At 41.6% G+C, this 16,492-nt stretch overlaps 1 protein-coding gene across 1 annotated transcript in view; it reads left to right on the top strand.

Moving 5' to 3' along the window:
- Positions 1 to 16,492, top strand: part of ALPK1 (alpha kinase 1) — a 47,350-nt gene that overhangs the window by 583 nt on the left and 30,275 nt on the right. The window contains exons 2-3 of the mRNA XM_077814410.1: positions 6,600 to 6,779; positions 11,947 to 12,101. Of these exons, the coding sequence (XP_077670536.1) occupies positions 6,659 to 6,779; positions 11,947 to 12,101 (276 nt within the window). The 5' untranslated portion in view covers positions 6,600 to 6,658. The remainder of the gene's footprint in view (positions 1 to 6,599; positions 6,780 to 11,946; positions 12,102 to 16,492) is intronic.

Raw genomic sequence — 16,492 nt, forward strand, 5'->3', positions numbered from 1 at the left:
AGCCTCTGGGACTGGCTTCTGTTTCTCCACCTCCTCAGTAGTGATGGAGGAGGCTATAGCTCTGGCTCCTCCTTTTTGTGTTCAGCTGTTCCCAGGATCTTGGAGGAGGAGCCAGCACCTTTTGACCTGCCAGCTTTCTCTGCAATCTGCAGGCAGTCTGGGAACCATAGTTATCGAGCTGCTGGTCTAACGCTTGGGAACCTGATATAGGGACGGATACTGAAATATTGAAGCCAAAGGAAACTTTGCAACTGACTTCAAGGTGGTGCAGGACCGGGCCAGGAAAGAGGCCTATGTTTATAAAAATTAATAAATGCAATTGAAAAGTTTTACACCAGTGAAATGTACATTCATAATCCTATTAAAGTCTCTCAGTTGTTCCGCTCTGGTGCCCTAAATCTCCTTCCATCTGCTCATGATAACGTTTGGTCATATACTGGACTTTAGGGTGTTGTATACATAACATGCAAGCTAGGAGTCCCTTTTTATTGGAGGTGAAGAGGTATTTAGCACTCTAATACTATTGGTATTTATTTTATTTTTTATTAAGCTACGTAAGAAATGGCAAAAGAGAGCACCAGAATGAACACATGGCTGCTTTCACCCCGGGGGCCCTTCTGTCATTCACCAACACATGGAAGCTCATGATATACCAACAAATCATACAAATATTTCGTTATTGTACAGTATGTAGACTCACTTTGCGGTGGCATCCACCAAAGAAAATCGTGGTGGGTGGTGGGTTTATTCTTTCTTGCCTTTCTTTCTAGCTACTGTGCCGCTCCTTCTTGCTGGCATGGTATGACAGGCCCAGATTATTGGCTAACAGTCTATACTGACTATATTTTGCATGGGACAGAGGAGGAATAAAGGGGAAAAAAATCTACAAAGGCCAAGTCAGCAAAGACGGTACCAGGTCACTGTATCAATATCTCAGCGATAGTCCAACGTGGCATGGGAGAATGGTTTGTTGTAGGATGGTCAGCCCAAACTGGGTAGAATCTAAAATGCCAGTGTTTTCATCCTTGTTCCCAATGGCCTGCAGGAACATAAAACATACTTACTCAGAGAGATGTGGGTTTGCAGGCTGATAGTTTACCAGATAAAAAATATCCTGATGCTATAGTTAGCATTGTTGCAGAGCAGCAAGTGGGAAATGTGAAGAAAAATGGATTGGTTTTCATAATCCTGGGAACAGACTACCTGTTGCCCACTAACAACTGAAGAGTGAGCCAAATTGTTTCCCAATAAAAGTTTTAGGACTTATAGATCAAAATGTACACTGTGGTGCTCAATAACTCAAAGAAAACTTATTCTTCCTGACTATACTCTGCAGTTACTATCGAGGTGTAGATCTTTTATGGGAAACTATTTCTGAAGTGACTAAATATGGAGTTTGATTTTTTTTAACCCATCATTCACCTTGGGGGCAACTTGGAAGTGGACAGCCTGGAAGAGGTGATTGAATTCCAAGGGGAAAAAGTGTTTTCTTGTATATTTGGGGTAGGATTTTGTGGTAACTAGACAAAAATATTCTCAAAACTACTGAAAATCACAGAGTGAGCTGGGGAAACCTATATACACGTTTCTCAAGTCTTACTTAAAGAATAATGGGCCAGATTCCCAAGTCCAGCTGCAATGTATGCAACACAAGTCGGACCATGTTTGCAAAGCTCCCTTTGATTTCCCTGTTCCTTGAACACTGTGTTTAAGGCCAGCTCCCTGTTCTTTCTTGCTCTAGTGCATTTTTAGCAGAAATTTTTTTTTCTGTGAGCATTTATCTGAAGTTGGGATGATGTGGCCCAAAACATTTCTTCTTCAACCAGCTGCTAATGCACGCTATTTCCAAGTCGGTGGGGTCTCTCTCTCTCTCTCTCTCTCTCGCTACAGAATATATGTATAAGGAAAAGAGAGAGAGACTGTGTGTAAACTAATACATGTATGTATGGTAATAAAGTGCTCCCCAGAAAAGCAAGTTTGTTTTTTTTAAAGAAATCTATTTACATGCAGGAATGGAACTAGGGCCATATGGCAGGGATGATTTGTCTTAACCGGAGATGTACTCATGGGACTGTCACATGCACCCCTTCACAAACAGGATTGTTTAGTCAGATAAATCAATTGGATGTCAGTGTCCCTAATGGTAAATGTAGCTCTGGTGTTTTATAGTAGCTTGAGTTGAGAGCTTTTTTTTTTTTTTTCTTTGATTGACAGGTAGCCTGTAACTAGATCAATTTCTTTAGCCCTAATGGGACAAGGCGGAGAGTGCTTTGATACTATAAGGATGTACTTTTCCAGCAATGCTACCAGGTTTAGCAAACTGAAGTTCTCACTACTTATCCCTGTACAAAAGATGCTTAGGAAAAGGAATCTCTGTGAACCGAAGTTGTGATGAGCCTTTTCCAGTGATCTTGACAAATCAGTTTGGCCTACAATTTCACTTGTTATTTAGATTTAAAATTTTTTTTGGAGCGGGGGGAAGAAGAGAGGGTAGGTTTTAACCTCAGGATAATTGTTGTTTGTTTTTAAGTTATCAATAGCTAAATTAGGGTTTAAACATGACTAGCTGACATGATGCTGAACAGGGTTTGTGCCTTATCTATGCTGGATATACTGTTGTGGTCAGTATCCTATAAGTTAATTGGAGTCTTCACTATAATGTTTTGTAGTGAAGACCAGGCCTCCAAGCTAGATTGTGTCATTTAGGTGTAGCCTTGTGTTGTGGGGTGATGCAGACCCTAGAGGGACGACAGTCTTAGGGAGCGTTATAGCTCCCTCTTTCATTGTCCCCAAAGAGCATCCAGCAGTCCCTCTGCCTGGGGAGCTAAAGAGACCACATAACCAGAAAGTAGTTCCTTGCCATTTCCCTATCTTTGCTGGCAGTGGAGCTCTGCTGACTGTTCTGCATGCTTGGAAGAATGCAGAGAACTGGCTCAGGCCTATTTCGATTCCTACCATCACTGATGAACACTAGGGAGAAGACAGCACTGGTGGAGTGGGGCAATCTTCTATAGGCTTGCTGTGAAAAACCCATCCCTGTTCAGGGACAGCCACCAAATTTGTGAGCATCCCATCCTCCACTGACTCACTTTCAAGCATTAACTGTTACAATGCATGTACCGAAGTCATAATTCCTTCCAGTGGGTTCATGTGAAGTGAACAAAACTACTGTTAACATAAAGAAGACTAGTGACAGGAAACTGTTCCAGAGGTATAGGATTTAAAACTGAGAATTTGCCACCTGTTTCTGTCCTGAACTGTAACTGCAAAAAGAACGTGCTTCATAAATCAGTGAAACCCTGAGTAATGTAGGAGTGATTTAAAAGCATGTGCTTGTTCTTTGCAGCATTTAAGTGCTTTCACCACGAGACCATCCTTTCTCTTCCTGTAATCCCTTGCCTCATTCATTACTCATCTTCCAGCTTCTGCAACAAATGCAAATAAAAGGTTGCACAAGTAACTTTATTCTGGCATTTCCTGACTTTTGAGCGCTCAACTTTGCAACCTTAATAATGTTTAATTGTTTATTACACACATAGTTTATTGTGTGTAATTTCCAAAGGGAAAAAAAAACCCCAGAAATTCCATCAGGTGGTATGATATTGGCACCCACACGGGTCATTGGCAGAACTGGAACCTTTAGAGCCACCACACTGACCTCGGCTAGAGGTAGCAGGTTGTCATCCTGTATGTGGACCAGCATTGGCGCAGAATGAGAGAGTTTGCCAGGGTTTCAGAGATATTTGCTGACCGCTGAGGAGTGGGGAGACTCGGAGATCTTGGGTTCCATTCCAGGCTCTGTAGGGCAGTGTTCTGCAGTGGGCACAGACTTTTCTGCTGTGCCGCCCCCCCAAAATGTGATCATTTCTGCCCCATCGTTTCCAATGTGGCCCTGCCCTAATCCTGTCTCTTCCTCACCCCTTGCTCCTTGTCCCAATCCCATTCTCCTCATCTAGTCAGTCCCAGTCTCCACTCCTCAGGGTTTTGATACCAGTCCCAGTCTACTTGCCCAGAAAGTCCTAGATCTATCACTGTAGTCTATAGGTATAGGTATGTGCTAGGGGAAGCCTGGGTATAAATGAAGGGAGTAATGCAATGAGCCTACAAAGCCTCAAGGTCTGTAAAACAGTAGCATAGCCAAACTAATTAAGGTATAAGGCCCCAAAATCCTTGACATAAGTAGCTAACCAAGAGCAACCATAGATAGAATGCTATAATAACTAAACTGCTGATAGGTAATCACAAGATGGGAATTTTTTTTAGGATATTTTTAGTTAGGGACATCAGATGCCTGATTACAAGAATGCCTTTGAAAACTAATTCACATATTTGCTAATAAGCGTGTGGGGAAAGGATTAGTAACCTTTAGGAGAAGGGTACCCCAACATAGCACCATGAGGAGCTACAAATAAGGAAAAGGGGCTGAAGCCCCTACTGACTATGCATTAGTGGTATCAGCATAACGCATTATGAAAGTTGTACCCCAGCCTGTATGCTTTGAGAGGGAGAGACGTAGCTCTTGGGAGATACCAGGATGATGACCACTTGTGATGGTGAGGAAGAAGATAACTAACACTTAAGATTGTTTTGCAAGATATGGGGATAAGTATATGGATGCTCCATGCATTTTATCTTATTTCTGCCTGGTTTGGTGGGTTGGAGTGTTTGTGAATTTGCTAATTGTATTAATAAAACTGTTATAAACCAGAGTGTGCATGTTACATTAGGATGTACATGGTTGTAACAGTATTTCTGATAATACTGGGCCTAATCTTGATACAAGAACCTGCCAAACTTCAGAGTGCTAATTAGGGAAACTAAATTAGTAATATAATCAACATACAATTAATAGATCAGGCAACATCACTTTGGACTTCCCATCCCTATCTCTACCCTTCTCTTTATCCAGCCATTCCCAGTCACCCCATCTTTTTAACCCAGTCTCATTGACCAGCAAGTCCCAGTACCTTTCCTTCTAGCTCATCCAATCTGTCTGTCTCCCCCAAGTCTGGCCTCCAGTTGCCCCTTCCCCATGTTTTCCAGTCTCGATTTTCCTTCCCAGGCTCCTTGTCCAATCTCAGTGTTTGCCCCCCAACTCTTTGTCCCAGTTACTACCCAGGTTCCTTATGCCAATCTATCCCTCTCTCCCCTTGCAGGTCCAGCTGTTGTCCCCTCTGCATTGAATCAAGCAGCTTTGTCCTCCAAACTGCCTGGGCCTAACAGCGGGGTCATTGACAGGCTTTCTGTTCTCAGTTTCAGGACCCTGACCTGAACCTGGACTCAGCCCAGCCTGCAGCAGCTCTGAGATGCAATGCAGGGAAAGCCCTGCTCAGTCCTGAGTTGGAGCATGCCTGGTGCAACAGGAATCTTTGGGGAATTTCAGTGCTAAAATCAAGTGTCTTCTGAGCAGGCGTCAACTTCAGTTTTTCAGAGGCTTATAACTTGGCCAAAGTTTGGAATATTTTCACAGGGTCATCAAAAGACTCATCCCTGACACAAAGGCCACGCCATGCCAAACTTCAAGTCCCTGCTCCAAAATGGGGGGACACTAGAAGTTCTCAAAGTGAAGGTCACCAAAATTTAACAGGGGCAAAACAATGTATCTTTCTCTAATACGATTCTTGGAAATGGCCAAACCATTTCAGCTGAAATTTTTCTAAAAACTCCAGTCTGAAGCAGACTCCCAACATGGAAAATTTCAGCCAAAATGGTTTACGTTCGACAAAGTTATAAGCAACTGAAAACAGGACCTTATAATGGGAAATGTCAGGCAATCCTAATAATAGGCAGTGCTACAAGCCCCACCCAAAATATAAAAAACAGTCCTCTTCCCCCTCTATGTTCTAAGGTGGCTGTTGTAGCTGAATTCCATAGTTTTCTGTAATTTCAGGCTAGACTTTTTGTGTATAGTTTGTCTACGTCACACTGTGTTGAGAGCCATTGAATCAAACACTAGTATCTCTAGATATAGATTCTGAAATCTTGAATGCTGGGACAGATTCCTTTCAAGATATTATTTAGAGAGAATATTGTATTGGGGGATTAGCAGCGTGTGTTGTTGATTAGGGAAGTTTGGGGGGAGGATGCATAGGAGAGAGCTGCATACTACGATGCCCATGAGTAAAAATTATACAGCCTAACTATTCCCTACAGGCTCCACTAAGCATATGCCATGTCACCCAGCAAGTGTTTGAAAATTCACTGTAATTCTGTGTTTAAAAGGTCTACAATTCAGTTCAAACTAAAAGCACTTGACTGCGTGAGTCTCCTAAGTGAAAAGGGATTCAGTACACCCTGGCTAGTCACTTCACTGCTTGTGATTTTACGGCTCCATTGAAAAGCAAGCCCTTTCTCTCTGCTCTCTGGTACCTCTGAGATGTTTGCCTTGCACAGTTTGTCACAGAGACCCTGCAGTTATTTCACACACTCCTCTAATAAAGTCTTCCGGGGCTGTCATGTATTTCCCCTATTATCTCTCCCTGCTTGAGTCTTGCAGATAATTGATGATGCTTTAGTTAATCATCTTCCCTCTCTTTTGTTCACCAGGTACCTCAGCCTTGAAGGGATCCTTTTCATTTAGAATTTGTGTCTTCTCCTAGGTAATTGATCACTGCTCACCCAGGGACGCCCGATTCGCAGCAGAGTGGGAGCAGGCATCATGAATAATCAAAAAGTAGTGGCTACGCTGCTTCAGGAGTGCAAGCAAGCGCTGGATGTGCTCTCACCCAAGCTGTCTGATGCATCGGAGGAAGACAAGAGAGAATACCAGCAGTGCAAAGGTGAGGTCCCAACGAGAGGCCCCAGGAACAAACCAGCACATTGTTGTGAACTTCCTTGCCACAGTGACACATCCCCATCCCTGTCCTATTTTTCTTCTCTCAGAAGATCAGTGTCAGGAGCTGACTGGATTTCTAGGGCATGAATGGGATGTGGGCTACAGGCAGGCAGGGAAAGAAGCCCACTTTGTTGCAGTGAATTGCTGTCAGTTCCAATTTTAGGCTTCAGTAAACATGAGCCTATAAGGAGCAGTTTAGTTTGGGAAGAACAATGCCCAAAAGTTTGCTGATGCACATAAATTTCAATTATTAAAAAAAAGATGCAACTTCTGAATGCTGGCACTTATTTACTTTCCTTTCACGAGGAATTTGTGTGTTGCTTATGTATTTAACAGTTTTTCCTCATAAAAAAAATCTCACCATTTGAATCTCTTTCTTGTAAAACATGCAACACCTTTACAAGTGGTGTTCCAAGAAAAAACACTTGCAATATCCATATTGAAAGAATAACCTCTGCCATTTAATATTTGGAATAAATACATGCAAAATGAGTGCTAGGATGGAAGAGTTTTACATTGCCTGTCCTATGGAGAAGCTAGCATTTATTTCAGCATTGTGTGATGCTTGGTGTTTTGAATTATTTCAATTCCAGTGAAATTTAAATTTGCATTAGACACGAAAACCTGCAGAATGTTACGGTTAGTTCTATTCTCTTGTAATAAGCTTTCCAAGGGACTACCCAACCTTACACCATCGTAGCTTTTATTTTGCACTTGAGGAAATCTTTTGAGTTTTCATTACTGAATTTGTTTTCTGAGTGTCTTTCTTTCTGTCACCAGCTGGAGAGTATGCCTCTTCTGTTTTGCCACACAGAAAAATTATTCATGCAATGAATACGAAGGAAAATATTAATAGTTGAATCTGAGATTTTTTAAAAAGCACCAACCCCCTTTTTTTTTCAAAATCGGAGAGTGCACGTGCCTCTCGCCAACTAGTTCACTTGTCTGTAGTTGGTATTATATACATTCAGTGCATTCTCCCCACTTTGCATGAGTGAGTCAATCATAATATTATTTAGTCCATTCTTGACCCATTTTGTATTCTAGTCTGCTTCGAACAGATTTTCAAACCCATGCTCTTACTGGGAGGTCAGCTGGCTATCAAGCACCTCAGTTAGTTTCTGAGCATGGTTGTGTTTGAGGGTAGTGGATAGGTTTCTGTTATAGATACGGGAAGATTTTTCTTTTTCTACAAAGGGTACTTTGTTTTCTCATCACAAATTCCTTTAAGCTTTATCACTCTTTAGAATGGGCTGTTGAACTCCTAATCAGGTAACGCTTTCTTCTCCATCCTTCTCTTCTTCTTTTCTCCTATTAAATGCCACAAAGCATGAGAAATAATCAGTTTAGTTCCAGATAAGGTAAATCAGTGCCCTTATAGTTACTAAATTAGACATGGCCCTTCAGGTAAACTGCTTCAGGAAGTGAGTGATCAGAGACTGAAGTGAGGCTCAGGCTTTTCTTAGGAACGGCTGCCATGGGCTGGCTAAAAGAAGAAAATCCACTTGCAATGGTGCAGTGATAATAATATTAATACCTAATCATAATTGCTGTCTCTGTGTGTATTCCACTGGAGGGCACAGACTGCAGGTTGACTGGATGATCTCAGACTGCAGATCCCCTTTCCTATGGCAGGTGGCTTTTAAACAGCAGTAACAATCAGATTGTGATATAACTGATTCATCAAGCCCACATGTGCTTCCAACAGAATGGCATTAGTACAGGGTCACTTATGGCAGCAGTTTGAGCCAAGGGGATTCTCTGAACACAAACGTTGAGGGTTTTTCTTCTCTCCCCTCCCACAGACGTTGCCTTTGTCAAACTGGTTTTCGGACCAAACACAGGAACTGAAAACCAAATGCACACACAAATGGGGAAAAAAAGAATCCTCACCATACCTTATTTAAGGTTTTTTGTTTTGTTTATAAATCCTTCAAATCAGCTTCAGTGTAGTTTCATCTCCTTCTTCAGCCCTCCTAATTAGCAGTGAATTTACATTGCTTACAGAGATAACACAGCCAGGCCATAAAATCGGTGGTGCTTGGATTTTGGCTGAAGAGTACAATGTTATTTATAGTTGCCACTGCAATATTTTATGGTTCCATAGATGATGTTACAATGCACAACACAATACAATAATTGTATTTATTGCGGTCACATCCAGAGGCTCCAGTAAGGTTTGGTGCCCCATTCTACTAGGCACATTACAAATGCTTAAGGAGACCTGCTCCCAAAGACAATCGAAGACTCATTGACTTTCAATGAGACTTAGGTTCATAAGGCCCAAATTCTCAAAGGTACTTGGGCACCTTACTCCCATTGAAAACTCCCACTGATTTCAGTGGGAGTAAGGCACCTAAGTACCTTTAAGGATCTTGGCCTAATTGCTCAAGTCACTTTAGAAAATGAGACTAAAGTTCCCAAGTGACTTAGGTGCTTTTGAAAATTTTATCCTAAATTCTTTTTTAACTAACACAGAATCAAGGACATTTGGTTAAGATAATAGGAAAGGATGAGGCCATATTCTATCCTTTGTTTTTTATTGTATCCAAATGGGAACAGAGTCCACCTGCAGGATTGGAGCCTAATTAAAATAAAATGTTTAATGCAAACAAACAATAGCAGGTTAAGGGTAACAGTAATACAGTTATGCTCTCAGAGAGCCTGCCTATGAGTGTCCCAAACCACATTATTTACTAGTTTTGTAATGCCTGGTGCTGTTACTGTCCTCTATATGTCGGTATTATTTAATTCAGTGTGGTTTTTTTTATTGGGGAGGGGGAAGATGAGGAAGAAGAAAGGGAGAGATTGGCAGCATTCGGAAGTTGCAAGCAGTGGGGTGCAGCAAGTCAATATCAGCAACTGTTAAATCCATTAACTACAAATGTCTGAGTCAAAGAAGTCACTCTGGCAGAAAAGTTGACTCTGGCATCTCTGCAGATATTGCTTGCCTGCCTGCCTGTCCTCTTCCTTCTTCTGCTGCAGTTGCGGCTCTGGGCTGAAGGGGAAGCTGGGAGATGAAAAGCTCCTCTGCTGGAGGTGTCAGCCACATGGGACAGCCCAGTAGCGTATCCGAATGGCACCTTCTGGGACTCAGTGTCTCCAAGCAGGCTCCACCATGCTCCACTGGGGAGGCGGCCAGGGGAAACTTCCTCTTCGTTTAATAAGGCTACTGTACATAAAAAGGCAGGATCTTAGTTCTGTCTTCTTTGTGGTCAGCCAAGCTTCCCTCAGTCCTATTTATGTGTCATCACAGTTGTTATCATAGAGTTGCTGTTGGCACTGGGAAGAGGTGAGCATGCTACATAGCTGTAATCCCCTCTGTCCATTCCATTGAGCCAGATTTCCATGCCTTTACTCTCCGCCATACTGTACAGCCGTGGGAATAATACAGTCAATGCCCAGACAGTGCTTCAGAACACTGGGGAATCCTGACTGCTTGTGGGTTGGTAGCAACATATAACTGCAGTGCAATGTCACTTGAGTGAGATAATATGTGCAAGAATTATGCTTGGGCATAATTTTAAAGGCAACTTTTGAAAATTTGGCCCTGAATGTCAGGGCTTCCATCATTTTCCAAGGAAAACTATTCTACAGCCCAATACATCTCACTATCAGTAAATTGACTTTAATAAGGATAAGAAATGTAGGTTTTAATTTATTATCTCTAAGATATGATTTTGTAGAAATGTAGAAGTACATTTAGCTCATTATGTCATTAAGCAATGATGATCTCAGAACAGGATTTTTCCTGGGGATCAATGACCAGCTAGAGCTAGATACATAGCTGATGATTGCCATTAATCCCGACTGGTCAATAATCCCTGGTTAATCCACTTTTATTAGCACTGGGAGTCATCAAGTTCTGGTAGTTAGCATAGAGGTCTGAGAGTCATGAGACCGGGATTCATGCCTAGTCTATTCTATTCCTAACTCTGCCACTGACTCACTGTGTGACCTTTGGCAAATCATTGAGGGGCTGAGCGTGCAACATTCCACTTGAAGTCAATGGTAGTGTTGGGTGCTCTTCACCTCAGAAAATCAGGCCTTTAACCTCACTGTGTCTCAGTTTTCCCATCTGTACAATACCCATTTTAAATAGGACTTAGAGATCCTCAGATGTAAGGCACTGCCAATGTGGAATTCAAAAGTGTAAAATTGGCCTAATTCTGATTCCATTGAAGTCAGTGGTCCATTGGCTCCGGCAGGAGCAGGGTTAATCTCTGCACAACACTTCTGAAAATTCTACTGTATATGTTATGGAGTATTATTACTTCTAACATAAACTGAAAATGAAGCATAACAGTACAGGCACATGTTGCCAGATCCTCAGCTAGTGTAAATCAGTGTAGCTCCATGGACTACAAAGGAACTACCCGACTGCATAGAAGATTTGGTCCATGGATTTTCTGTATGGATGATGCAGTTTCAGCTGGTAAATACAGGGCATTTGTAGAGAATTAATTCCCTGTGCCATACATCAGCCATTCAAATGGACTGAATAATTTCTTCTTTGTTTTCCTACATAACTGAGTTTTATTTCTCCTTTCATGGTGGTACTGGGAGTGTGTGTGCACGCGCGGGGGGGTGATCCATAATTATTTCTACTCCTGCAGGTTGAATAATTCATTACCAATGACCTTTGTGGCAAATGTGGACACTGAAGAATTATTTAACAAACTCTCCCAGCCTTCTAATTATCTTAGTCCTTTTTAGTCATTAGCAGATTTCTAATACAGTCTTTAGCAAAGGGGATAGGTTTACCATGCTGTTGGATTAATTCACTCAGCCAAAAACCCTGTTCTCACTTTGGGGAAAATGTTTCCTACGTTTCTTTCTCTAGTTCTTCACGCATAGACGGCCACCAAAGTGTTTTACTTCCTGCTAAAAACCTTTTTAATGGCTGGTAGCCCCAATTTACCTGCAGGGCATAGCAGAGCAACTGATGAGACGCACCCCTCTCATTATTACTCTTGTGACAAAAACCAACAGCTTGTAGTGACTGAGAAGAGGTGCAGGCAAGGGAATGCTTTTTGCAGGTTAAATGCTACATCATAACACTAGAGGCTGAATCGTCTGCAATTTCCTTACCTGCACTTTGACCTTTTCAGCTTCGCTCCCTGATGATCTAAGGACCCTTATTGAAGAGGCAAAGGAAATGAAGTGGCCCTTCGTGCCAGAGAAGTGGCAATACAAACAAGCCATAGGCCCAGAAGACAAAACAAACCTGCAAGATATGATCAGTGCAAGGCTGCATGAATTACTGGTATGAAGTTCAACACACCTGTTCCTTTAAAATCTACAAATGCAATTCTTGAATGTATAGTGCCCTAGTCCACTATATTTACTGTTACACAGATGACGCCATTCCTCACTGTAATTTAGCAGACAATGATTTTGTTAATGAACTGATCAGCGGAAGCAGCTATCAGAAAAGGGCCAATCACACACAGACTAGGTATGGGACTCCATCACTTCCCTCGCTGAATTCCCCAGATGAGACGGGGTTCCGACTAGTTTGAACAGCTTAGAATCATTCCCGTTGTGATTTTAATGTATCCGTATTCTGGAGACAGTGGCTTTGTTTCATCACTCTCCATGGAGTACCTAATCTACAGATAGGGTAGACATAACGAAAGGTGGAAGGATAAAGGATAGTATTGCTGTTCAGAAACTGGGAGCCCAGTCCTGCACCCATTGAAATTAATAGTTCTTCCACTGATACCAGTGTGAGCAAAATCAGGCCCTACTGTTATATTTCTGGGCTGTGGGCTAGCTGGGACTCAGACTTGAACTTGAGATCTAAGATGATGTTCACTCCTATTCCCAGCTGGCAACCCAATGAGAGCCTTTATGTTGAATGTTAAGAGACTCTCTTGCTATGCCTGGTAGTGGGGGAAAATGGCCTAACCCAGAGCACAACACATAGTGGAGTAATGAGTCCCAGTGGACAATGCAGGAGGTGGGCATCAGAGGGTATGTATATGCTGTAATTAAAAACCCATGGCTGGCCTGTGCCAGCTGACTCAGGCTCGTGGGGCTCTAGCTAAGGAGCTGATTAATTGCAGCATAGATGTTCGGAGCCCGGGCTCTAGGACCCTCCGACGTGGGAGGGACCCAGAGCTTGGACTATAGCCCGAGCCTGAACATCTATACTGCAGTTAAACAGCCCTTTCACCCAGGCCCCGCCAGTGAAAGTCAGCTGGCATGGACAAGTCGTAGGTGTCTAATTGCAGTGTAGACATACCCAAAAAGGCTCCAGGCAGGATATAATGGGTGGAAGCAGTGACATCTCCACGTGTACAATATTTTGCTACTGTATAATGGTACAGGAAAGAAAGTATCTCAAATATTAAAGGAAAAATGTTTGCAGAACCTAAAAGAACTTTGATAGTATTCCCCGTGGCAGGACTAATTATATAAATGGGCAGGAGTATGCCTACATGGAATGATTTGTTCATTAATACAAAACAAAAACATAAAAATAACTTTACTTCATTTATGCTGTTTTACTAATCTTTGTACTTGATGCATTTGGGTCAGGGATGGCCTTTGTTCTGTTTTTGCCTTGTACAATGGGGTCCTGATCCAGGACTGGGGCTCCTAGTTGCTATGGTAATACAAACAATAAATAATAATAATAATAGATTAGTCACTTTCACTTTATTAGCCCCTTTAACGTTCCAGTGATCTTGCACTACTGTGATGCTGTTGTGTTCAGGTTTCCAGCAACAGAGGAGAATGTTTAAATCCTCCCAGAAAACTTTGCATTGACATTTAAAATAAAATCCTGAAATACATATTTATATAATATTTTGTAAAACCTGATTTTAAAAAAATACAGAACTCTTTTAGTTCAATGATAGCACAGAGTAAGGAATCCTCTCATGAGTGAGGTCATGTGGGATTGGGCCCTCAGTTTTGGAACGAAACTCCACAACAGAAACCTGCAAAAATGTGTTTCTGCGTCATGCAAGAAACCCCTTTGATTTAAATGGGGTTTTTCACAAGCTTAAGGGTTACTCATCCAAGAAAGGGTTTGTAGGATTGAGCCCTAAACAATATCTGGTGCATAAAGACCCAAGCCTGGAAGGTGATGAGTTCAAGCTAAACAAACTGGATAAAAAAAAACACTTTTTCTCAGCCTTTTCCAGTTATAGAAATATTAAGTGTTGCTTGTTTGTTTATTTTAAAGTCAAGTGTGATATTTAGGTTCCTGGTGTCTGTTTAAAAACAGAGTTAAAACTAAAGATGAGGTGATGCCAGTTTTCCTCTCCCTTACTGTGAGGTACATCAGGACTAGTGAGCAGAATTACACTGGTGCAAGTGAAAGGGGAGTCAGGCCCAAGAGACCTGGGGAGAAATCCTGGCCGCTCTGACATGAATGGCAAAACTCTTAATGACTTCACTAAGGCAGGGATTCCATTCTTGATCTTGTATACTTCACTGGGAGCCAGGCCTGAGTAAAGCCGACAAGTTTTGGATCCAGGAACTTCAGTCATATTTTTTATACATCAGCGCAAGTCGCTTTAAAAAAAGAAAATTGGAAGCTTGAGTTGAACACCTTACATGTTACTAATAAGTGGGGAGGTTTGCTTTCGTACGCTCCACTGATAAGGAGGATTTTATTGTAATTCTGAATTTATTTTGGTATTTTCTTTTTTTCTGTTGGTGTATGTGGCCCTAGACAGAAATTTATGGCAGAGGCCGACCTCCTTTACAGTCCTCACAAAGCTTTCTAACTTTGGAGCATTTGTCTGCTCTCTCCCAGGACAAACACCTGCAGTAAACTCCCCAAGAAAGCTGGATAGATAGGAGATTAATGTGGCTGTAATAGCGGAGCAGTGTTTTCAGCATTATGCCCGCTCCCCAGGTAGATGGGTCTTTTCCGAGATGATACCAATTATTTATTGCTGAAACATCTGTTGATAACTGCAGCTGCCCTCGTTAAACAAAGCATATCATGGGGTCACAGACTATAGGGACCTAAAATCCTACCGCATGCTAGTTTTAAACCATTCACCAATACCCCCTGAAATCAATGGGTTACCGTCTTCTTCAATGTTTCATCATGCCATTGAAAATACTTGGTAAACACTGTGCTGCCCTTCCCCGTGTGCTTTGAAGTATTATTTCATCTTCATCGGTAATTTATATTCCAGTACTATTGTACTGTGGGGAAAAAAGGGAAAACCTTTTTTGTTTTCCATTTAATTGTAGATCGACTGACATTTTGACCTGTAGTATTAGTATTAGTCAGGAAAAGGGATTTTTTCTCTCCTTCTCATCCCCCCCCCCCCCTTTTTTTTTCTTAATTTTAAATAAAATTTCAAGGCAGAGCAAGAGCTCCTTCAGCTCTTTGAATCAAAGGCTGGGGGAAAATGAGGCTGAAAAGGAATGTTTACAGTTTGATGAGGAAAGATAAAAGTCTGAACAACTTCTTTATTCTTTTTAACATGGAGGGCAAAGAGATAATTAAATTCTCTGAAAGAAAAATAAGCCTTTGTAAATATTGAGGAAAACCTTTAACAATTTTCATCTCCATTTATGCTAAATTATTATGTTTAGAATAAGTTCTTAAATTTAATGAACTAAGGTTTGTAAAGTACTTTGCGATCTTGAATGGAAGGCGCTTTATTACCATAGAGTGTTGTTGCTATTATGAAGTGTCAGATTTTGATCCCTTTACTCATGTTGTGTAATGACTTATTTGGTGACTAGTTCGTTGATTTCTTGGTTCTACTCAAAGGGAGTGAGTGTATTGGAATTTGGTCCTCAGCATTTGGCTTATTCTCACATTTTTAAAACTGGTGTATCAGTTCCTGGCTGCTGAATCTGGAGGAGGCACAAACAGTTTGTCTGACCTATCAAGGTGAGACGGCTTACGTCATCCTTTTAAACTGCTCCGCTTAGTATTTGTTTCAGAATTTTTGCTTTTCTAATGTGACTAAAAGATTATTTCCTTCCCCCACAATTTTTTTTTTTAGTCCTATTTGGGCCAAATTCAATGGGAATCTCCCCTGCATCTCTTAGAAATGTCTTCTGATGAAAATTCACGGGCATATCCAAATGACCATCCCAATTTAACTGGCTCAACAAAGCATTTCTCACTTTTTTTAGACAGACAAACAGGTTTTAAAGGAGTGATCAGCTAAAAGTGAGCATATCCCGCAGCTAGCTACAGTGGACCTCATTCTGCAGGCCTTCTTCAGCCAAAATTCCCACAAAGTGGGTATTTTTGCTGAGTAGAGACTTCAGGATGGAGCTCTTTATTTGTATCTAAAGCCTAAAAAATGTTCCAGTTGTCAGTGAGATCCTACCGCTTCCAAACCCCAAACATTTGGAAGCATTAGGATTTTTGTTTTACTTATATGACTGCTTTTGTTTTCCCTTGTCAGACCTTGGTTGCAGCCTTAAAGGGAAGGGTTATGCCCTCTCCATAAGAAAATCACACACACACCTGCAGGACTAAGACAGGACTCCTGGCCCTTCTGTTCCAAAACCTGAGGCTTCTGCTGCTTATATTAGCTCTCTGAACAATCTCTAAAAAGAAAAGGAGTACTTGTGGCACCTTAGAGACTAACCCATTTATTTGAGCATAAGCTTTCGTGAGCTACAGTTGCATCCGATGAAGTGACCTGTAGCTCACGAAAGCTT

Source organism: Eretmochelys imbricata, chromosome 4, assembly GCF_965152235.1.
Source record: "Eretmochelys imbricata isolate rEreImb1 chromosome 4, rEreImb1.hap1, whole genome shotgun sequence".
In the NCBI taxonomy this organism is placed as follows: domain Eukaryota; kingdom Metazoa; phylum Chordata; order Testudines; family Cheloniidae; genus Eretmochelys; species Eretmochelys imbricata.